The sequence below is a fragment of the Micrasema longulum genome, unplaced genomic scaffold, assembly GCF_059751315.1.
Source record: "Micrasema longulum isolate JH-2025_06_02 unplaced genomic scaffold, ASM5975131v1 h1tg000554l, whole genome shotgun sequence".
Lineage (NCBI taxonomy): Eukaryota > Metazoa > Arthropoda > Insecta > Trichoptera > Brachycentridae > Micrasema > Micrasema longulum.
The window spans coordinates 269,130-294,220 of NW_028277750.1; the positions used below are offsets into that span (position 1 = coordinate 269,130).

The 25,091-nt window shown below is 34.4% G+C and overlaps 1 protein-coding gene across 2 annotated transcripts in view; it reads right to left on the minus strand.

Moving 5' to 3' along the window:
- Positions 1–12,242: 12,242 nt before the first annotated feature.
- Positions 12,243–25,091, minus strand: part of LOC148280668 (uncharacterized) — a 104,468-nt gene continuing 91,619 nt past the window's right edge. Inside the window, exons 6-7 of one of the 2 annotated variants that reach the window (XM_088228022.1) lie at positions 14,659–16,380; positions 12,243–12,554 (exon numbers count right to left, since the gene is read on the minus strand). In XM_088228022.1, the coding sequence (XP_088084148.1) occupies positions 12,393–12,554; positions 14,659–16,380 (1,884 nt within the window). In that variant the 3' untranslated portion in view covers positions 12,243–12,392. Of the gene's footprint in view, positions 12,555–14,658; positions 16,381–25,091 lie in introns of those variants that run through there. The other variant, XM_088228024.1, reaches the window with a different exon arrangement.

The following is a 25,091-nucleotide window of genomic DNA, read 5'->3' on the forward strand; positions in this document are numbered from 1 at the left end:
TTACTAATAAGTAGAAAAAAGAAAAAAGCACACCTTAGTTAATAATTTAAGTCGGTTGTTAAATTATATTATAAAAAAATGGTTATGTTTAAATAGTTTTGTTGAAAATTTTCCAATAATGATTATTTTTCTACTTAGAATTTTTAAAACATTTTTTTACTCTAACGAATCTTAATTTTTTACATTCTTTGATTTTATCTTTTTTTTTCTCTAGTTTTAATCGTTTCGACCAATCGCAAGAGAGATCTGATTTACTAAATTATTGCGATTGGTCGAAAATTTTCATCACAAGATGGCCGCCGCCAATCTGTCAAAATGAAAAAAAGATCTGAATATTACTGGTTTTTATGGTTTTTATTCCATCTTTTAATATTGTTTTATTTATTATTATGTTTGTTTTTTAAATATTTTATTGTTTTTTTTATCATACTAAGTTAAGAAAGGACTTATTCCATTTGAAATTTGCAATAAATTAAGAAGAAAAAAAATCGATTACACGTGTTCCTAAATAAAAAAATGGTTGAATAAGTAGTTTTAGACATTTTAATATTTCCCAATGTTGGTTAATTTATGTATCATAGACTTTTACTCGTAAAATTATACATTTTGTAATGAAGAAAGATTGAAGAGCAATTGTATACAAAGAATTATGAATTATGACTGGAGTATTTTACATTTTTCTTCAGAGATTATGAGGTTTAACCTAAAACACCATATCATGTTATTCTACGAATGGTAGACTTTTATTGTATTTTGATTTATTTATTACCAATGCACATACAACAATACAATAAACCAACTTATTTGATACTTCAGGGACCTGGGGGGTAGAAGTCATATGTTTACCACGACGGTATAGTTGAAGATAAATTATCCCGAGTGATTATGAAGATATACTACCGACCCTGTATCTTCAGGTTTTGGGTGTATGTACATCAATGCGTACCCCGCGGTACACAAATCTATGCACTTAAGTGACATACCTTCGGTGAAGGTAAATTCCCCCGAGCGATCACAAAGATACAAGTACATTACAAACCCAGTATCTTCAAGTTTTGAGGTAAATACATCGATATGTACGGTATGCATAAAATTGACAAAAATGTGGTTTCACCGAGCACTTTTTGCGTTAATGACGATTTATTTAAATATTTAATCATTTTGAGGTGGCTACTTTTTTTCTTAAAAGCCTGTTTAAAATACGAAAAAGAAATTAGTAAATTTTAAAATGTTATTGAGGGCGAAAAAAAATTCAACAGCCAGTATAGCGATGCGCCATCTCGCAGTGAAGTTTGAAAATTCAGAGTAATTAGAGGGCACGTGTAAGACCACATGACCTTTGAGATTTGGAAAAAATATTGTCACTATGAAAAATAAACATAATTATTATATTTTTCCGAGAGTATGTGTGGGCATATTGAAAGAGCCGGCAGTAATACCGAGGTAGATATAGATGAAAAGTTAAGCATGGCATCTTGGGATTTGTCAAATGTCATATAAAAACCATGTTCAAGCAAGCGCTTTTTGCTTTAAATGGAGTTTATTTAAATTTTAAATAATTTCAAAGTAGCTACTATTTATCATTATAGGCTTATTTAAAATACGAAAGAGAAATACTTTAATTTTAATTTAGCATTGAATGCGGAGTAAAGTTTCAGCGCCACCTATTTGTTGAATTTGATCATCTGACGTCTAAGATGACTTAATGAAAGCACGTATCGATTTGGAATTTCATTAGCTGCAATGTAAGGGATTCTGGAGTTGTGTTGTGAGAATTAATAACTCCTAAAAAATTTCTGCAAGTCTACACGCAACCTTTCGACATGCGCAGACTGAAGTAAAATACACTTGCTTTCCGTCTAATTCTGGAATATGGAACAGCATTAGTCTTTTGGTTCCTTTAAAGCGGTCGCCTAGTACTGAATCAACAACTCCGCGCATGCCCAAACTGAGATATTTAGTATCTATGTGGAAGCGATTCTAACAAACCAATCCACGTTTCTTTTTCATATATTTTGACAGCAAATTTAGCACTTTAACCGGTTGACATGATGGTATTATAATATTAAAGTATGAAATATAACTCTTATGATGAAATTATGGCATAAAATTGCTTTTTAGTTGATTTCAAAGCACTTACTTCGAATTACTGTGTCACTAATAGGTGCACATTTGGCCTATGTAGCTAGTACTGCTTCCCTTATCAAAAACCTCACCGTACACCCCTGATACCTGGGTATTTGAAACGTAATCGCTCGGAATTAATGTCAACTATACTGTCATGCGAAGGTATGGCTGTCATACCTTCCAATTCTAATTGCCCCCCCAGGTCCCAGAATCCGGTTCATGGTTTTACATTGTATTTCATTCTGATTTATTTTTGTGTTCATTAATTAAATGTGTATTTTTATAGAATTTTTCAGACATTCTAGACCATTGTTTTATAAAATACCCTTTTAAAATACTTCCAACATTCTTCTTATGAAAACGGTATTCCTTGACAATAATTTTAACATAATCATTCTAACAGGTTGATCATCGTTATAAAATATGGGCTAAAAGGCAGCGAAGGGTAGTCTTGACAGATATTTGAACGCATATGAAGAACTTCTAAAAAGGAAAATGCAAGTTTAGGATGATAACTTTTACTGTGTAACAATCGCCATTTGCCCATGTTTGAGCATCCATATTTCTCGAGGGTCTCGTGTGCAAAAACTATCATGATTACAGAATATCTAAAACCATGACTAGATAGCCTGTTTCGTCGACTATCGGAAATAGTTTGTGGCGAGCGGAGGAGGGGTTGCGAGGTCACAGCACAAAGCTGAGCGTGAGGGTCTAAATTTGGGCTCTGTTAGCCATTGGTACTAATGATTTCAACAAATAACAAGAGTAACATATGTAATTTTGCATTCATGAAATAAAGATCTGACGGGAGTATCAAGAGTCTTACGCTTTAGGTGCCAGTCCAGGGACTATGAAATATTCTAGTGTAAAAACTCTTTTTTAATTTAATATTTCGTGTCTACTATGTCGGAAATCGAACCCGAGACCTCTTACATTTAAAATTATTTTTTTATTAATACTTTTACAATGTTTGTATTCTTTTTTTTATACAGAATAATGTTCCCTCACTGGGGTGTCCCGTGCCGAGAGAAGCATTTTTCATAAAGTGAAACATGCCTTGAATTAGTTATTTAATAAAGTTAACATAATAATAACAAAAAACCTAATTAGCAGGCAAACGCGCTGACCGCTACGTCAGGTATACAAATATGGTACTATTTTCGGAAAAAGCAAAACGTGCGAACACAAAAAACTTCTTTCAGATGCTATTTAAAAAACTAAATCGGTTGTTTTGGGGTGTGGAAAATGGGAATACGAGACCTCGATTTTAGTTAGGCAAAATCAGTCCAATATGCAGTTGTCTTTTTCGCACAGTATTCAGGGAGGCGTCTTCGAGAGTGACGGAAAAATATTCAAACCTTTTCATCACACCACTTCGCCACCACATATCCTCTTAAAGATGGCTTTAAAATTGAAATAATGGTAAAAAATGTATGTATTTTTTAATTTGTATGGTATCGATTAAGACTGCTCTTTTCTGCTTTCTTCTGCAAATTTTATTACGATGGTTATACACTGTATATTGTATATTTAGTATCTATATCTCGAATATTATCAAATTTCCAATACTTGTCTCTCTTCCTTTTTATTATTCTGAACCATCCTATTGAAGATAGGCTATTGTGGCAATATTTATTTCATATATCTGTATTTCGTGTGTATCTCTATTTTGTATTGAAAATTTCACATTATTTATTTAAAAAATAATTTGTATTATTCAAAAATGGTTTATGCATTTGTTCCTTAGAAGAAAACATTTTTTTACTAAGCGACACATTGGAAATAATATTTTGTGCCATAAATGATGAACTTTGTGACTGTTTGAATACAACGCCATCTTGTGTCAGTACTACGCACATAGTATATTGTGGATGATTCATCCTTAAATAAGTAGATTCTACTAAAATAATATTATATAAATATATAGAAATGCAAGAGTTAATGTTTAATTATTTGTGAAGCTCTTATTCAATTTTTAGAATACAGGACTTGGTTATCAACGAGAATGTATAAAACACATCAGATAGACACATTTTTTTACTCTTAAAATTCAACCAAACATTGGAATGCGTCTTATATCAGCCAAAACAATATAAATTTTGAGGTGCGTGTTCTGATGCGTCTTATCATCCGCAAAATACGGCATTTTTTCTTCTAAGGAACAGGATGTGTATTGAATGCGATGCGAGTATATAAATTCCAGTAACTGAAAAATTAAATGAGTATATGCATAAATCAATAGCAGCCATGTAAACTTACTATCGGTGTTAATAATTCACGGCATCTTCACCGTACACAGCGCAAATATCGCAAGCAGCTTTGACATCTCTCTCGATTGACCGCGAACAGAAGGTGTTGAAAATGCTCGCTTATGCCTCCTTGACATTCCATTTTGAAGGCTTGTAATCAACAACAAAAAACCATTACACCGTTTTCCCGTAAGGGTAGGCAGAGAGGATAGAACGCCACATCACTCTATCTTTGCATACAGATCACGCTTCCTCTACATTCATATACATCTTCTCATGCCTGCGCGCCGATTATTCCGACTTTTGACATGTCCATCTTCAAGTATCTGTCGGATTCGGTCATGCCATGTCTTTCTCAGTCTTCCTCTATTTCTGCATCCATCAACATTCGCATTGTAAATATTCTTAGACGTTCTTTCGCTGTCCACTCGCTCTACATGCCCAAACCAGCGCAGAGCTCCTTTCTTTGATTTTGTCGATAATGCTTGTCTCAGCCTTACATAATGTACGAATCTCAACATTTGTAATCAAATCAAACTTGTAATCAAATAAAATAATATATGTAACTTAAAAGCAAGTGCAATGACTTGTAGAGCAGAAAATTTTCTTTCAAATGACGCCTAAACCTTTACAATTTCTTTTTACTTTTGGTGCTCATTTTTCAGTTTGGAAAAAATCAAACAACTTACGTTGACATCTAATATGCTGAAAATGACAATTCAAGAGAGCTGATTACAGACACGAATATTTATATTTTTTGTGATTTTAAAGATGATTATTTATTTATTTGTAATGGGTTGCGTTCTACAACACAATAAACAATGCCTTTAATTGGCTGTCCTGAAAATGAAATGTTTTTAACATGATAGTTTACGAAGCTGTCATTTATACATAATACAAATATTTTTCTATATATCGTCAGGTCGGTGTTCAAATTCACAAATCTTTAAACACATTTGATACATTTTCACCGAAAATGGCCTAAGATTTGGCATAAGAATTCATGTACAAGAAAGTCCGCAAAATCTTGCGCAAGAATAATTTTCTGACTCATGCCATCAAGCTTTACTCATGTGGTTTCGCCTGAGTTCGATAGGGATCATGTTAGGATCTGTGTTAGGATTTTGCCGGTAGTGTCTTGATGATTTGATGTTCCACTGTGATTTGTTATAGATACGTATTGTTTTTCTTCTGTTGATTGAGTGCATGTTGTAAAGGGCAAATTATTCTAATGTTTCCCATATGTATTTGGGTTTCATGTCGTTTGATTGATTTGTTTGTATTACTACGTTCTTCTTCCTTTCCGATGCGGGATCTGGAGCGTGCGGCCGCGGTCTCAATTTGGAACTAACACTGTATTCCTCCACTGTAATACTGGGAAATTAGAAAAAGGTGATTGTGCTGACCATGTGTATTTGATTGATCACAAACTGACAATACTGCAGTGATGGGTACAATGAAAGTTTTTAACGTTTATTTGTTTTGTTATTTTCGCAGTTTGATTGTAAAGAAATATTAAATTTTCGCTTAATTAGTTTAAAAAAAAAAAATTGATATTGATATGCGAAACTGAAGAAAGACTCAAGTCTTTATGAACAGTTTCGGGAAAGGGGTGGATGCTTTCATTGTAAGCCTTTATAAAACGTCAGGTGTTATTGGTATACTGTGAGTATACTTTTGATGATATTTGTAATTTATCCCCGATTTCCGATAAAATGATTTTTTGTGCCTAATAAGTACTTATTATTTAATATCAAATTATTTCAGTCGATACGTAAATGTGTAATGGAGGAATACTGAAAATCTAAATCCAATGTTTATTATGTTTATAAAGATATTATAGTTATTAGACGCAATGTGTACTAGCTACACATCACCGGGGGGGGGAGGGTTAAGCTCCTGACGTCACTGCGACCTGTGAAGACCTATTGTGACAGGTCCCTGTGAATAGTTCTCGCCCTCCAAGCCCAGATCTTTAAAGAGCCTGGCTACTGTGTGGGAGGCGAAAGTTCTCATTATGCTAAATATCCCCGCCCATGCCCAGATCCGTAAAGTATCCGGCTATTAGGTAGGGGGTGAGCTCTTTAACATCCTCAGGTTTAACCAGTGGTCCCCCGAGGAAGAGACTCCTTCTATGATGTAAAGCATCACATTCACATAGAATGTGCATAGGTGTTTCCTCATCTGCACTGCAGAACCTACATCTAGAAGTTTGGGAAAGTTTCATTCGAGCAAGGTATTTGTTTGTTCAATCTGCAGTGCCCTGGGCGGGCTCTAATAATTTTGAAGTTACCTAGTTGTAGTTAATAACCCGGCATTATTATATCAGAAATTTATCTCATTGGATTTTTATACTCGCAACGCGACGCACTATTTTTTTATAATTCTTAACTAAAAATCTCCTGTCTGTGATCTTCAAATATCTCTTATCATTCCTTGTTCGAATACTTCTCTATATAAATTTTGTTACTATTTTTGATAGCTTAGATATTACTAAAACTTACTTAATAATGTTTCCTTTCTTTATTTTCTTGTAGGTATTGTAAATTGTATATTAGACAATCATTTGTAGGAGTTTGACGTGTTCGTATCATATATACAAATAAAATTTAAATATCAAAACAAATTGTGCTTTATTTTGCCCATCAAGAGAGAGAAAACGAAAAGTAAAAGTGATCCTTTGGTGTTTGTATGTTGAAACATAAAGAGAGACCATAATACACAAATCGCAACAGAGATGGAAAACATATTTGAAAAGGAAATATAGAAGTCTAAGCATTTACATATGAAAGAGGCCTGAAGATCAATGGAGTTGTAATCAACAATATCAGGTATGCTGACGACACTATTTTGCTGGCAGATACCATTACCGATCTTTAGGAGCTGTTAAATAGTGTGGATGCATTTGGCGAACAACTGGGTTTAACAATTAATGTTGGTAAAACAAAATGGATAACATTTGGCTGACTTGATTACTCCGCATTTTCTCTCAAATAAAAGGGTAGTGACATTGAAAAGGTGGACAAGTTTAAAGTACCTTGGCAGCATCTTATAGAAATTAAATGCAGAATCGAGACAGAAAAAGCTGCTTTTAATAAAACGAAATCACTCTTCTGCAATGCTAATCTAAACTTGAAAATAAGGCAGATTGGTAAAATGTTATGTGTGGTCTGTAGTATTGTTGTATGGCTGTGAGACTTAGACTCTGAAGGTGAACACTATAAACAGGCTGGAGGCTTTTGAGAATGTGGTTGCAACGCAGAATGCTTAAGATATCTTGGACCAACCTGATAACAAACTCAGAAGTCTTAAGTCGAGCTAGAACGAACAGAGAACTCTTAACCACCATAAAAGTTCGTAAAATTTCGTATCTAGGGCATGTAATGCGCGGAGAAAAGTTCCACTTGCCACATTTTGAAAGGCAAGATTGAGGGTCACGGAGGGGCTGGAAGAAGACAGATGTCCTGGCTGCGAAATATCCGAGACTGGACTGGCTTCGGGACTGTGGAGCAGATTTTCCGGGCAGCACAGAGACTTGCCAGAGTGATTGTCAACGTTGGGGATACCTGATAGGGCACTAAGAGAAGAAGAAGCATTTACAGGGCTTATAACCTATCATTGGCTGGTTTAAGTGGCAGCTTTACACACTGTAATATTCACATATTTCGTTTCAACTTACCTCGGTACTAGGAGAGTTTTAACGCGGGGAGTTGTTTCAGTTTTACCTATTTTTCATTTAGATTATATAGTGTATAAAATTGACTATGTTAAGGTACAAAGTTCATAGAGGCAGGGCTGTTTTTGGCTGAGATATTATACTATAGTCCTTAAAATATAGCTTGATTAAAATGACAGCTACCAAACTAATGTCACTGAGTGATGGAAAATTACAGATCACTGATCATGTACCGATCAAATTGATTTTATCAGTTTTTTCATGCAAATATGAAACTTTGTTTCCAAAAATTGATATAAAAACGCAAAAAACAAGCCTATTATAGTGTGTTTAAGACGATTATTCACCAAAAAATAAGATACTTATACTTTTTTTCATGAACATCATCAAATGAAATATTTTTTTATTCGATCAATTTACATTGATCAATTTGTCCCATCTCTTACGTTTTTGCAAAATGATGTAACCTTGTAAGAACGTCGTTAATAATTAGGTTTATTTTAGTTTGAAAGCTGATGTCCTGTCCTGTCCAGCTAGTTTGCAAACATTTGAACATACTCAAAACATCGTTGAATGAACTACCTGGTAAAAGTAGAAGTATAAAAATTGGAAAATTGTTTTCAGGCGTTGCCTAGTAGGTGAATTAGTTCAGCCGGATGAATCTCACTCACATGATAAAGGTTTCAGCTCTTTTACTTCACAAAAGTCAACAGATGGAAAAGTTAAGGAAATGTGGATGTTCAAACTTAGGCAGAATGGTGAATGTTACACAGTGTGTAAGTGGCCACATAAACCAGCCAATGTCAGGTCACAAGTTTTGTAAATGCCTAGACTTCCATATTCCCTTCTCAAAAATGTTTTCCGTCTGTTGCAACAAATGTAAATATGAAGTTTACTGTCCAAATATTAATCTTGAAATATTTTGACCAAACAAATATTAATCTTGAAATATTTTGACCAAACAAATTTTTATTGAAAATATTTTGTAAAGAAATGTTTTGTAATGCATTCCATTTTATTGACATAATTGTACATACATAAACTAATGTTTTTACTCAATAAATTATCAATATGAAATTTCTTTATTCTAACCTGTACTAAATAAATAAAAATAATGTGGTGATATATTTTATATTTTGTACTTTTATTATCATTATATATACACTACCAGCATTGTTTAAATTATATAAAACGAACTGAACCCGGCAATCCTTTGCTATTGCTAGATTTGAGTACATACTCTTTTATAGATTAAATGAACACAATCGAAAATTTAATATCAATTATTGTATTTAGCGTATGTGTTGTACAAAGGTACTTGTTTATGATTGAATTTCAAAACTTAAAGTAATTCATTTTCAAATATTGAATTTAAGTAGGTACCTAGGTACTATTTTATGGTTGAATTCCAAAACATTAAATAATGAATTTTCGAATACAGAATTATTTTTTCAAATGTCAAACTCTGATCTTCCAACAGGGGTGCACTGTATGTGGGAATGCGATTTTCAAAAAATTAATAAATGTCAGTCAATGTTATTTTATCGTTACTGAAAATCCATTAAAAATAAATAAATGGGTAGAAATTATAAGGAATTTAAGGAAAGAATCTGATTGGGACCCATAAAAAACGCATGTTGTTTGTAAACATTAAAAAAAAAAAAAGTACACACAAAGAATTAACATCTTTCTAATTTTTTAAAAATGCATTCTCACAAACTCTGACAAACCTGGGAACACTAACAAAATGTCTATTTTGTTTTTTTTTGGCAATCTGACAGGTGGAAAAATAATTCAATTTTAAGTAATGCATTTGCTACTTACACATAAAATGAGATCCCACCCTGTTTCTTTAAAATCCCAGCAGTATTTCTACACTTAAAATGACAAAACACGGCATAGTTGAATTAAAATAGGGAGTTGCGTACTGAGCGACGTCTACCTTAGTTTCTTTAAACTAATGGGTCGAAACGACAATGTACTCCTTTAAGAGTAGTTTAGTCGCCTTCTGTTTGATGCGCGTATGCGGTTTCTGGACTATTTTTAATTCTATGGCGTTAGGCATGACGCATGACTGAGCATTTGGGCATGAGTTAAGTGTCATCAGTTTTGAGGGTTCAAGGCGTGTATATGTCAATGGGAAATATAAATTTATGTGTGTGACCGGTCGGTTTTTAAACGCATTAACTGAGCGTTCGTTCACCAACCGCATCCCCGGGAAGGTTATTCCATTGCACATCCAAATCCAGGAAGTTCTTCCTGGATTTGGATGTGAAAGAGGTAGTGTTCCATTTCAACGAATGACCTCTGAGATGGCGGTTATTATTCCTAGTGAAGATTGATTTCAACTTCGGTAGATGTTTTGAATATCTTATCATCATTATGGAGCGAATGCACCAGATAGTAAATGGTGCACTGCACACCAAATGAAGCATATATTGATCATCATACATGTTAGGGTTCGAAGGATATATATCCTGATGTATATTATAATTTTTCAGGTTTCAGGGCCTGACTGCGAAACTTTAGAGGAACACTCCTCATTCTTATTCTTAAAGTCCTTAAAATGTAGATCGATTAGAATGACAGTTGTCAGCAAAAGTGACGACATAACTTTGTAGTAACGCCTAAGAAGTGATTTATATTTTATTTACACAAAAAATCATTGGTATCTGGCATGTTAATTATTTTTTTTAATACACTGCTTGACATAAAAATCAACATAATTATATAAAATCAGCTTTAAAACTAAAATAAACTTAATTATTAACGACGTTTTTACAAGGTTACACCATTTTGCAAAAATGTTAAAGATGGGACAGATTGATCAAAAATAATTCATTTGTTTTGTTCATGAAAAAAAGTAATTAATGTCTTATTTTTTAGTAAGCAATTGTTTTAAACACACCATAATAGGCTTGTTTTTGCGTTTTTATATCAATTTTTGGAAACAGAGTCTCATGTTTGCATGAAAAAACTGATAAAATCGATTCGATCGGTACATGATCAGTGATCAGTAATTTCCCATCACTACTGACATGCATTTGACAGCTGTCATTCTAATCAAGCTTTATTTTAAGGACTATAAGTCAGAGTTATACAAGCTCCTGACGCCACTGCGACCCATGAAGATCTATTGTGACGGGTCCACGTGAATAGTCATTTTCTCCAAGTACTCCACTCCATGCTCAGAGCCCGTATTCTAATGGGAAGTTCAAATTTATCTTCAATTTTATCTACAAAATAAAATTAAGTTTTCTGCATGAAAAATAGAATATGTTTACATTTCTTTTTTTAAACATGATTAATTACAGGAAGAAGACTCTTTGAATTTTCATACAAATATACACATTTTTGTAAATAAATATCGATGTTAGTTTATACCGTCTCGATTGTACCGATGAAGATAGCGTTCATAATCGCGACGCAAGCATTTAAAGAATCTGGCTACTGTGTGGAAAGCGAGAGTTCGCATTTTGCTAAATCTCGCCCTCCAAAGCCAGATTCGTAAAGTATCGAGCTATTAGGTAGGGGGCGAGCTTTATAACATCCTCAGGTTTAACCAGTGGTGCCCCGAGGATAAGGCTCTTTTTATGATGTAAAGCACCACATTCACAAAGAATGTGTATAAGTGTTTCCTTGTCTGCACTGCAGAACCCACATCTAGAAGTTTCGGAAAGGTTCATTCTAGCAAGGTGTTTGTTTAATCTGCAGTGCCCATTCTTATGGCAAACTTGAAAAAAAATCCTATCATATATTTTTTTTAAACTGAATAATCAAAAAAAATGAATAATCATAATTTGAAAAAGAGAAAATCCTTGGTCTCGGTCTAACATTTCTTCCACGTTAAAACACGTTTGTAGTATCCACACAATGAAAAATGTGCAAGGTGATCACTTCAACACACTGTAGCACTATAATTGTGCGCTAGATTTTATGTGTTTTTTTTATATACATTACATTATATATCAGAGTATTAATATTAATACAAATATCATGGTATTTTCGAACCCTGCATGTAGCTACATAAGGTGATCAGACTTACGCTCCTGGTGCTAGTCTAGGGACAGTAAAATATTGCAGTGAAAAACCACTGTTCAGATTAATATTTCATGTCGACCTCACCAGGAATCAAACCAGAGTCCTCAAGCATGGTTACCAAACGAGTCAATCACTAGACTACGAGGCGGACTTAAACGTCTCTCCACTGCTCATCCAGGATCCTGGTCCAATTTCACATACAGAACTGACTCAATTAAACACAATAAATAAACACTAATAATCTTTGAGACGGTATAACGTTTGCAGATAACAGAGTTTGTAGCACTTGTGCGGGCTCGCTAGAGACAGCTGTTTCCCCAGCAACCGCACCAGGGGATGTTGCCCTCTCTGCGGGAGGCGGAGAGGCGACGGGGCTTCGCCCCTGCCAGGCTGAACCCGGAGTGGCCCGAGGACGACAGGCTGTTGGTGCGCTCGCGCTCCGAGTGGGACGTTGTCATCTCCTGCAATAGAAACTATTTCACTAAAACGAAAAACATTAATGAGGACGGCTGTAGCAGAATCGAGGGGTACACCGCAAAAGCGGACTCATGAACAAATAACAAATTTTACAGGAGAACAAAAAGAAGAATAAAACCTTATTTGTGGGAACAAATGAGGTAAAAAAACAAACCCCTTTCTTGATCTGACAAAAATGAGCGTGTTGCAGCGATCACATTTTTTTTAAACTATAAAACGATCCATGAAAATATTATAATATATCATAGGTATGTACGTCGACCTTGTGGTGTTAATGGTCAGTGCGTTCGCCTACCATTCAAGAGGTCTCGGGTTCAATTCCCGACATGGTTGATTTGAAATATTTATTCAAAAGGGTGTTTTCACACTAAAATATTTCAAAGCCCCTGGACTGGTACCTGAAGCGTAAGACTGATCATCTTACCTTCATGTAACAAAAATGATCAAGATACGCTGCGATTGGTGTACCAATACAGTGCCCTATACACCAATAACAGGTAGATGGTTAATTTTAGTTACATTGCTATTATTCATAATCATCATCATAATTCCCTTTCTGCATCTAATGGTGCATAGGGCGCTGCATTGGTACACCAATTGCAGCGTATCTTGATAAATTTTTTTGTTACATGAAGGTAAGATGATAAGTTTTATGCTTCAGGTACCAGTCCAGCGACTTTGAAATATTCTAGTGTAAAAAGCACCTTAAAATAAATATTTTAAATCAACTACGTCAAGAATCAAACCCGACACCTTTTGCATGGTAGGCAAACTCGCTGACCATTACACTTATACTCCATTTATTTATTCATAGCTAACGCCCTTGCGGGCATTTACGTTTTGAAAAACACATGGTAGCTTACACCTTTGCTTTGTTTTTTTTAGCCAGAAATACTTTTTAATCAAATATTAAAATTTTTAGACCATTTCCTAAAAGTCGTAAATAACTTGCGCTGGAAAAATGGAAATCGAGTTGTAGAAGAGTGGGATTTGAACCTCGGACCTTTGGCCCGTGGGTCCACAATACTACCACGGCATCACAACCCGGTTCTTGTACTGTAAAGTGATAATCTATATAAAATAAATAAACACAAAAATACAAATAGAAATTCAATGATATAAAGTCATAAAAACAGTAATGGGACTCAAACACAAAATGACTAAATGACCCAAGAAATATTATTCTACCATTTATCAAAGTCTTCTTGATATTTCGATAATAAACAGCAAAATATATCAATAGAGCTAAATTCATTGCGAAGTTTATGTGGTCTCTGAATAGGCCGAGTGAATATAATAATTAGTAGTACTTGATCTGTTAATATAAAATAGGGCTGCCTGTGTTTGATGGAAGGAATGATGACTATTGTCCATGCGATGATATTTCTTCGCAGAGTATCGAACACCTGTTATTTCAGTGCCCATTTTTCAGTTTGCAACGCCATAATCTTGAAGCAGAATGCAGGAAAGATGGAATATCCTTAACAGATATCCACACTGTAGTTAAAAGTAGTTATCACGCGCCGTTGTTCTTGAACTTTGCAACAATGGTGATTGGACTCATAAAGGCAATAAATCAAAATCAAACATCCCATTTCCAAGACGAGTTTTTACGAGTACCTTAGTCTTGTACATGACACGTAAGGCTACTAAATACAGGGGTCCAAATATATAAAAATAAAAAAAATGCATTGTGTTTTAAATATAGAAAATTCAAACTAAAAACATTATAAATTTATGTATTCGTCCAGGTGGTTTTCAAATGCATTAACCAAGCGTGCAGCATCAGGAAGGCTATTATTCTATTTCTGCACTACGCAGTTTGTCAGGATGCTTTTTCTGGGGTTAGATGTATGGTGATTCAATTTAAAGCATCATTCATAGGGTTGTTTTTTATAACATTTTCCCATAATGTTGACATTCACATGTTAATGATTATAACCACAAAATTAGAAAAAAAGCATGTTTAAATTATTTTTATGAATTTCCAAACGAACGCGTAGTTTTGAAGAATAGTTCAAACACCATCAATAAATTTTGATTCCGAATGGTTGAGATCTCCTCTTGTGAGTTTTTGTACCAATTTACCTGATAGCTATCTTGCTTGAAATATTGCTTGGAAGGGTGAAAACCTTTCTTCAAAACCATGTCGTTACTTCGATCGGAACCTCGTTTGTGGAGCAAGCAACCGTGGTGAGGGTAATCGTCGTCCCTGTGAAGTTTGTTCCCCCCGCAGTGGGTGATAGTGCGGTGATGGTGATGGTGGTGAGAATGGTGAGGCAGGTGGCTGTCGGGGCAGTGCTTGGGTTTGCCATGCTTTTTACAAAAAAAAGGAGGATGCTCTTTGAATTTCACCGTGTCGGGAGTATCAGGAGATGACGATGCGTCTAAAAGCTTTTCTGACTCGCTAGACTTAATGTCTACTTCTAACTTATCACTTTTCACTACCGGCTCTGGCTCCAACTGTTCAGGCGTCTCCTCCTTTATGCTGTTTCTGCTTTTGCTCGTTTTTCTTTTGAAGTGGATTGTGAAGCGTTTTTTCTTTCGCACCAGTGGGCTTTTTGGAATGATATTTGCGTTCCCTTTATCCGACGACTCGCTAGCGCTGTCCGCTTTCATACTAGATTTATAAACTACACCGTTAGTTTTAGGTATGGTTTCCTTCAAATCAGCTTCATTTATTTCACTAGGTTGTTCTGTTTCTTTTAAATTATCTTTCGCTTCTTCTACTGTATTATCTATATCTTCTATTTTCGGTTCTGGAGGAGGTACATATCTTATTTCATTTTCTAAATTTCTAATGTTTAATCTATTGATTTTATTTGACAGCTTTTTGACTGTGGCGTAAATGGGTTCATCGCTGGTTTCAACTGGAGCAGAATGAGACCGGCCGAAAAGAGGGAATTTATTTCTACCTTTGAGAGGATTTTTCTTTCTTTCGATCATCATCACCGTACTGTTGACTTCTGTTGTTGTGTGCGTCGTTTGCGTTTGGTCTACATTTCTCAAAACATCACTGTCCTGTTGAGTACCATCTCCTAAACAACTGCCGACAGTTTTAGGATAATCGTAATTAAGTTCGATGTTTTTTTCAGTTCTAAAGAATTGACTGCCATCGCTGTTAGAATCTACGATAACAACATCGGGCGCTTGAGCTATTTCTGTCACGTTTACACTACACTTACAATTACATCCGCACGGATTCACACCTGGACTTATAGGACTATTTTGGACCGTGGTTAACTGTTGGATCACTTTTCTGGTCTTGCAAACGAAAATTGAATCATTGACAAAATCGTTGGAGCCAACAGATTCTAGGTCTCCGAGAAGGTCCTCGATGTTGCCCCCGTTTTGAAAGGTACAGTGCTGAGACAACGGCGCTATTTGATGCGGATACTGAAATCCATCGGTATTATTAAAAATTTCTTTCGCGATATCTTCAATTTGATCAGTTTTAAAGTTGCCTGCTGCACTTTTTTTATCTCCGGTGAATTCTACATTAGGTACGATTTGGAATGGTTCTTCGTCGCACGGATCGTGGGTCGGCGGTGGAGGAATGATGAAGCCGATGGGGGGCGCCACGGTGAAGCCCTCGAAGTTCTCGAAGGTGTTGTTGTTCATGAGGATGTCGAGCCCCGTCTTGGGGAAGACCGTGGCGGGCGTGCCGGGAGCTGGGAAGGGGGCGGGGGCGGATACGGGGACAGTAACCATCGCGGTGAACAACTCCCTGACTGGAAGATCTGCAGCGGCAGGGCAGTTGATCGGCTTTTGCTCCGACGGAGTTGTCTGACAGCGGCATGGAGGGAAACCCTGCAAAAGAGATAAACATTTATTAAAATGCTCTAGAAAGGTGTCGTTTACCTGAAAACCACTGTTGAACCTTTTTTGTGGATTTCTATGGCATATGTACGCTACATTATGAAATAGATTTTTAAAATGTGATCGTGAGGAAGTACAGTGCTACTGGAAATTATATTTAAAAAATGTATCCTTACACGCAGTAAAAATTAGAGCATTTAGTTGAACGGCGAATGAAAAAATAAATAAAAAAGGCTTATAAAAACAAACTTCTATGAACTATGGATACAAGTTCTTTAGAATCAACTAATCAGCTACAGCGTAGTGATATATTTCCGGTTTCCAGGAAGCCATTTTCAGGAGTATCATTTATTCTCAATTTGTTGCAACAGAGAGGGAACACATTTTTGAGAAGGGAATATGGAAGTCTAGGCATTTACCTGGGCTTATGTGACCTATCATTGGCTGGATTAAGTGGCCACTTTACACACTGTATAACATTCAAAATTCTGCCTATGCTTAAACATCCTCATTTCCTCAACTCTTCCATCTGTCGACTTTTGTGAAGTAAAATTCATAAAAAAGAGATTCATCCAAGTTTCAGCTATTGTACTTAACAAAAGTGCGGACCAACTACTGATTCACAAAATTATGACAGGAATAGTTGAATGTACAGAACTATAATACTTAGTTTAGGAACAATACATCACGTACAAATAATATAATCACTAGATCCTCAACACATAGACAACTTAAACAAATACAAACTAATACCACTTTCGGACAAGGGGATTTTTATTATTATTATTAAGTTAAAATCTATAACCTACTTCCACTATTTATTAAAATAATTAGTAATGAGAAAATGTTTAAAAAGGCTATAAAAAATGGTTAGTGGAGCTAGGTAGAAGTAAAATGGATTGTCTCATTCGCCCATACCAATATTGAATCAACTGCTCCACAACTGTATAGCTTATGTTAGGTTTTTGTTATTTTCATTGTGTGTTTTGTAATATAAATAATATAGATGAACATATACCATGTTTTTAAAACTGTCTGAATATTTTTTAATTATCTCTGTTTTTTAAGTTAGTCTTCTTTGTTTATTCTCAAATGTAATTTCAAAAAAGTATATTGTTAAGTGCCCTCGGCACGGGAAACTCCAGTGAGGTCACATTATTTTTATTATTAATTATAGTTTGTAAGCGAAAAATATGAATAAAATAAATAAATAAAAATACATGTGCCAGCCAGGATTTGTAGACGGTAGCACCTGTTTCATGTACCAATAAGTAAAACATCGTATGTTAAAAATGACTTTTTTCGTAGGACTTTTTCAGTGTACAATACAAAATTTAAAGACATAGATTACACAAACATCATTCTGTCAGATTTAAAATTTACACTAAAAATGCATTATGTAACTTAGTAGACATTATAATAATAAATATGTTCATCTCCCTTCCCCTCCTTATCCCCTCTTCATGTACACCGCAAGACAAAAAAAATTACGAGTTTACCTGCTACCGCGCCCCTTGACTTTACTGAACCCTTTTTCTAAGAAATCCTTTATCGATACCTCTTTCTTTTATTTAATAAATTAAGGACACTATGTGTCACCTTTCTACAATATTTACATTTTAAAATGTCTCAACAGTCTTGTTTTACCCGCGTTTGAGTGAACATAACACAACAATCATGGAAAGTGCAAAGCAAATGTCGATTGCGATAAAATCCAAAATAATCACATTGTCGCAAGAAAACATATCTAATTGTGAAATATCTCGTCGAGTTGGGTATTCAGAAGGTGCAGTGAGGTTTTTATTTTAAAAAATCCAAGAAACTGGATCCATAGAACGGAAAAAAGGAAGCGGACGGGGGCGCGTGACATCTGCCCGAGATGATCGCTTAATAAAAAAAATTGTTATGCGCGATCGATTTTTAACGGCACCTGAAATACACGCAGAGGTGCAGTCTACCAGCACATCAACATTTTCAGTAAAAACAGTGTCCAGGCGGCTGTTGGAGCATGGTTTCCAAGCACGGAGTCCCGCAAAGAAACCATTACTCACGGACAAAATGAAGAAGGCTAGACTGGATTGGGCGAAAGAGCACCAGAATTGGACCTTGGAGGATTGGCAAAATGTTGTTTTCTCTGATGAATCAAAATTCAACCTTTTTGGTCCAGACGGCAGAAAGATAGTTCGACGAAAACGTGGGGAAAGATATCATCCGTCGTGCGTCACTCGAACCGTTAAACATTCACCCTACGTGATGATTTGGGGGTGCATGACAGCATACGGTTTAGGACCTCTAAATTTTGTACAGGGTACGATGAATGCCATTCAGTACAAAAAAGTGTTAAAAAAACATATTATTCCAACAATCGAGGACATTACGCAGTATACCGCGGACCCAATTTTTCAGGACGATTCTGCGCCGTGCCATAGAGCCCGCACTGTGAGTACAAATATATATATTTTTAAATGCATTTTGTGACCACATGATAAATAATTTATTGTTTTTTTATAGATCAATGAATTCAAGGAGAAAATTGGCTTAAAATCGTTGACGTGGCCCGGGAATAGCCCTGATTTGAACCCGATAGAAAATTTATGGGCGATTATGAAAAAAAAAGTCGGGAAAAAAAAATCAAAAAACATTGAGGAATTAAAAAAAAACTTAATTCAAGTTTGGGAAGAAGAAATAACATCAGAAATTTTAGATTCGCTTTACGCTTCTCTAAATAATAGAATTTTACATGTTATAAAAAATAAAGGTGAATTCACTAAGTACTAAATATTTTTAAATGTTATAAATATGTTTAAATGTAAAATACTTTAATTTAAAATAAAGCGATAAGAACCTACTTCTTAAATATGAATTAAAAAATAACATGTCTTTTATTATTCCATCACAAACACTCGACCATAAATGAACCGTTATGGGTCTCTAAGGTTCGGGTAATCTGATACCTGATATATAATGGCAATTTCTAAGTACAATTCATGAGTAAGATTTTTTATTTTAACCTTGAAATAACGAGTAGTCATCACATATGTCAAACAATATAAAAAAAAACTAATTAAATATCAAGAATAATTCATTATATGTCAATTTTAGTTTTTTTTGAGAACTCGTAAATTTATTTGTCTTGCGGTGTATATCCCCTCTTCAAATAAAATAAAATAAAAATAAATTAAATTAAATTAAACAAAATTAAACAAAATAAAATAACATAGTATTTGTAATTTAATTTTCACTTTTTTGTAAATACTCCTTACTATTTTTATTTATATCCCTACAGAGATGAGGTAGAATTTTTTCAAATTCAGGATTATGGATATTCGAGCGTTTACAGGGCTTATGACCTGTCATTGGCTGGGTTAAGTGGCCACTTTAAGTAGGTACTACAACATTCCCCATTCCGCTTATTAGCGAATATCCACACAGGTAACATTTTTGAATTTTGTATATATGTTATTAAATGAGAAACCATTCACAAGCGAGTTGGAGCGCCATCTATGTATTGATATTGAAGTAAGCGAGTTGGAGCGCCATCTATGTATTGATATTGAAGTTAAGCTTACTATTTTGCAAATGCAATATATTGTATTATTTTTTAAAGTAAACGCCGATTTTTCGCTAGTGAACTGTATTTATTTACGAAAAGAACAAAAAACGAACCGACAAGAGCGTTGACTTAGAGAATACACACGCGTTGACTTATGACTGATAACTTAAGCATGTTCATTAATGTTCATTTCAATCGCTCAAATGCTTAGCATGTTTTTACGCACGTCGATAGTTATTTGTGATTGAGCTACAGGACGTTTTCCTCAATAACATTACTAGGTTTTGGCCATAGAATTAAGAAAAGTCCAGAAACTGCATACGCACATTTCAAACAGAAGGCGACTAAACTACTCCATAAATGAGTAGGTTTACGTTTTGACCCATTAGTTTCTTTGTAGACGTCGCTCAGTACGCAACTCCTGATTTGAATTCAACTATGCCATGTTGTGTCTTTTTAAAGTGTAGAAATACTGCTAGGATCTTAAAGAAACAGGATGGCATTACATTTCATGTGTAATTAACAAACGAATGTTTAAATAGCAAATGCATTACTTAAAAATTGAATTATTTTTTTCATCTGTCAGATTCTCGAAAAAACAAAATGGAAATTTCGTTAGTGTTGCCAGGGTAGTAATTTTTTTTACCATACTTTGCTCATCTAATGAAAGAACTAATGAAAATTAGACCTAGGATTAAAAAACGCCGTGGGGGACATTTGAACGACATTATAAAGATAAAGATAACATCAAATATTATTTAACATAATATAAAAATATCCGTTTTATCTCAAATAAAATTTGTTTTAATATTATGTTTATACTTTAAAAAGTTCAAAGCTCATTAGTTCAATTACGCTTATTAAATGACCCTTTACTTATCTACTCTGTATTGTCGATCAATGTCTCCGCGTGCACAATAAAATTTTAAAGAAATTAACTGATTGCTTTTTTTTACCTTACATTTGTGTTATGATTATTTTTTTTCTCATCAAGCAACATTACCGGCGACTACACGAATGCGCGCGGCGAAAGTGAAAGTGGGGGAATTATCGGACACAGTCCGATGTATTCTTAATTCTATGGTTTTGGCATTTGATAGCGGATTATAATGTGCTAACATAAAAGTATAATTTATATGAATTTGAAGTATTTCAGTTTCGGATGCGGCTTGTTTCGGTCGGCGCTTAGTATTTTTTATGCTGATATCAATAATTGGTCTGGACATAACGCGATATGAACACAGAATAAGATAAATATCGCGTACAGCAACTGACGTTGGCATTTTGCCATCTCGCCGGAGTTATGAAGTTATTATGCTCTCAATATTTATGGGCCAAAGGTGTTTATCATGTTTCATTCAGTTTCGAGAAATGGCAGTAAAGATTCTGAGCAAAATATGCAGTGCACCGCTGACTGGACTGGATCCCACTTGCTATAGATATTATATGTAGTCACAAGGCGCAAGGTATGCGGGAAGGTGTTACAGAATTAGAGTGCACTTATTTATGATTCACGCAATGTATCTCTACGTATCTCGGTGCTAATATGACAATTTATGTGTGAACAATGTTTGAGTATGTCCAAAAGCTTGCAGACTGGCTGGACTTCCTCCCTAGGGAGTTATTCATATTTAAATTTGTTGCAACAGAGAGGGAAAACATTACTGAGAAGGGAATATGGAAATCTAGGCGTTTACAGGGCTTATGATTTGTCATTGGCTGCTTATTTACAAAAATCCACATTTCCTCAACTTTTTTTCCAAAATATTTTTCCTCTCCTAAGGGAGGAAATCCAGCCAGTCTGCAAACATTTGGGCATACTGAAAACATTGTTGAATTAACTAACTGGTAAAAGAAGAAGTTTAAAAATTGGAAAATTGTTTTACTAGGTGAATTGGTTCAGCCGGATAATCTCACCCGCATGATAAAGGTTTCCAGCCAGTCTGCTAGCATTTGGACATACTCAAACATTGTTGGATGTTATTTTATATTTATATTAGGACACATAACTGTTAAGAATCACTTAATTCATTTTTTATAATAACTCTTTAATTTATTTAATTATGTGTTAAAGGAATTTTTGTGGTTTTTAAGTCTGGCTGACCACACAACCTTAAATATGCATTTTGCAGAAAACAGCTAGATCTAATATTGAACGATACCGCATTCAAACTTCGGATGTATGAGGTGACATTTTGTATTAAAACATGTTTTTTTAAAACATTTTAATTTGTAAGTGAAAATTCTTGCAGGAATTTCATTGTAATTTATTATAGAAAATAAGAGAAAAGTGATATTTTAATCCACAAATTTAGATTATCCAGTGACCGGTTTCATCGCTTTCGCGACATCTTCGAGACTGGTATCTTTACTAAGAAATTCAATGTATTTATACCAGTGGCGTCTTTGATACCAAATTTCTAGTGAAGCTCCAATCCTACTATATACTTGTACTCCATACAAACCGAAAAATAATATTTATCGAAATATTATTTTTCGGCTAATTTCGAAAATTTTTCGTTGTTTAATTTTCAATAACAGTTATTGTCAATAGCAATTACTGGCTTTTTACAGGTAGGTATATTTATGTATGTATACATATAAATATATATACCTACCTATTTAGATATATATATATTTAAACGTTGTATATAATACTTGAAAATCAAAAGTATAGGTACCTTTAATAAAATTAGATATCAATACAATAAAATACAATACTATTATGTTTTTTATGTATGTATTTCATTTCATTTATTTATTTATTTATTTATTCAGATATTTAGAACATTACAGAAAAAAGACCCAATTCATTCTAAATACAATAATAGATCACAAATTACAGTAGATAGTTATGTTATTCAAATAATATAAGAAAATGTAAAAATAAAAATTAAAAGTTAGAAAGTGCTTTCCTAAGGGAAGGCCCACTGTCGTGAAATATGTCGACATCCGAGGCGATGCGATTAAGTAGCAAGATTGCTCTACCAACCGGCATAACCATTGGCAGGTTGGTTCTGCATCGCGGTAGGTAAAACAATCGATGCTGTCTTTGTCGAAGATAGTTATCAGGTACGAACAGACCTACATCCATCAGAATTTCTGAGTTATGTATGCGACCACCGATCACCTGGAAAAAGTGAACACCCAAATGAACGTCCCTCCTCCTCCATAATGACTGATAGCCTAGCATTCCCAGTAAAAAGCCGGTTGGGAAGATCCAAGGATAATATCCACACTCTTTTAGGTACAGATAGCGCAGAAATTTTTTCTGCACTCTCTCCACCATCAAAGAGTATCGAGTCTCATGTGGCGACCAAATAATGGAACTAAACTCCAAACGACTTCTTACCAAGGAATTATACAATGTCCTCATAATCCGAGTGTTAGAAAAGATCTTGGCATTTCTAAGAACAAAACCAAGCATTTTAAGGGAGTCATTACATAGATTAACAATATGAAGATTAAAAGATAACTGAGCATCAAACAACACCCCGAGATCTCTGGACGTTGAAGCCCTTTCAAGCCTCACTCCGTCCATGAGATAACGATAGTATATTGTTTAGGATGCTCTTGTGTATGCCATTACAAAACATGTGGAAACATTGAAGAATAATTTGTTTTGTTTGCTCCATTGAATTATATTTTGAATGTCACACTGAAGTATGCATTTTAACGGGTAGAAAAAAGTGCTTATAAGCATTTAGTAAAATAAAAAATGCACTCAAAAATGGTAAATAAAAAATGTAGTAATACAAACATGTCAAAAAATTAGTTTCCCAGATTGCAGCCATCACCAAGTAATTCATTGAAGTAATGTAATTTGGCATGCATAAGTTATTCATGCTACAATTGCAAAATAAAATAACAAACATATTTTATAAAATTAAAAGTTAAACAAATAAATATTATTGCAAAGGAAAATATTGTGAAAATTGAAGAAAGAGTGAGAATGGTTTAGATTGCTGAATAAATAAATATACCTTCATTTACTATGGAAAAATACAAAAACAAAATACGTCAATAGAACTTAAATTTAATTATAATAAAAGCGGTATAATATTGTACTTCGGATTCATTTTAAATTATGTAAAACAAAAAACCATCAAAATTCAAAACGGCCAAAATTTAAATATGCGTGAATTTAAAGTCGCTAGTAATACTAAATAAACGTAGTGCTAACCAAAGGCGTGCGGACAGCCTGAAAGCGTGCTAGCGACTAGCGACTGATTGATGTCCGGTGCTATCCCTACACGGTACAATGCCACGAGATACCTATAGATGTGAGGCGCAAAAATATTTGTCTTCAGCTCGAATTTATGTGTGCTAGCAAAACTTACTCACACTATGACAAATTTGACGTCATTGGGAATAATTATACCTTAGAGCATATACATCTGTAGAGGGATAACAAAACATTTTACCAATCCAATGCATGTTGCCTGTTATAGCGGACTCATTTTTTACAATATGTTCTAAATGAGAGAAAGGGAGGCAAATAAAATATGTGGGTACGGTCTTCATTTTTTGTTTTGTAGTCGATTTTAGAATTTTAAGATGCTCGTTTTTTACGTACGAGGCCAGTATTGCTTCGAGCTGTCAAACGCTCTGTCGGTATTTTGATGATTACATCAAAATTCATTATGCCGACTTGTGCCATGAAAGGATGTTCAAATAGAACTGGAAAAGGGAGAAAACGCTTCAGTTATCACGGGTATTTATCAAATATTATAAATTTTCACATTAATACGTTGTTTGGTAGTTTTCAACATAAATGCACCACTATTTTTGTACTATCATTTGAGCAATTATTATAGCATTTGTTTTTGAGTAATTTAAATACCTTGTACATTGGATTTATGTAATTTAAATAATTTTTTTCAATCGTTTAAATCCAAATATTTCTTTAAATGTTCAAGACATGCAAACTCGACGACCTTTTACCGAGTCAACCGACATCTGGAAATAATTCTTTCTCTTTTTATCTCGTTGAAAGAATGTGAAATTGTCGTTTATTGATGTAACTAAAAGAGATGACAATACATCTGCACCAATTTTGAATGGTATTTTTATGACCACTTTTTGGGGCGGCTCTTATGATTAAGACTGCCAGGGCTGTGCATTACCTTAAAATATTACTATTCACTTA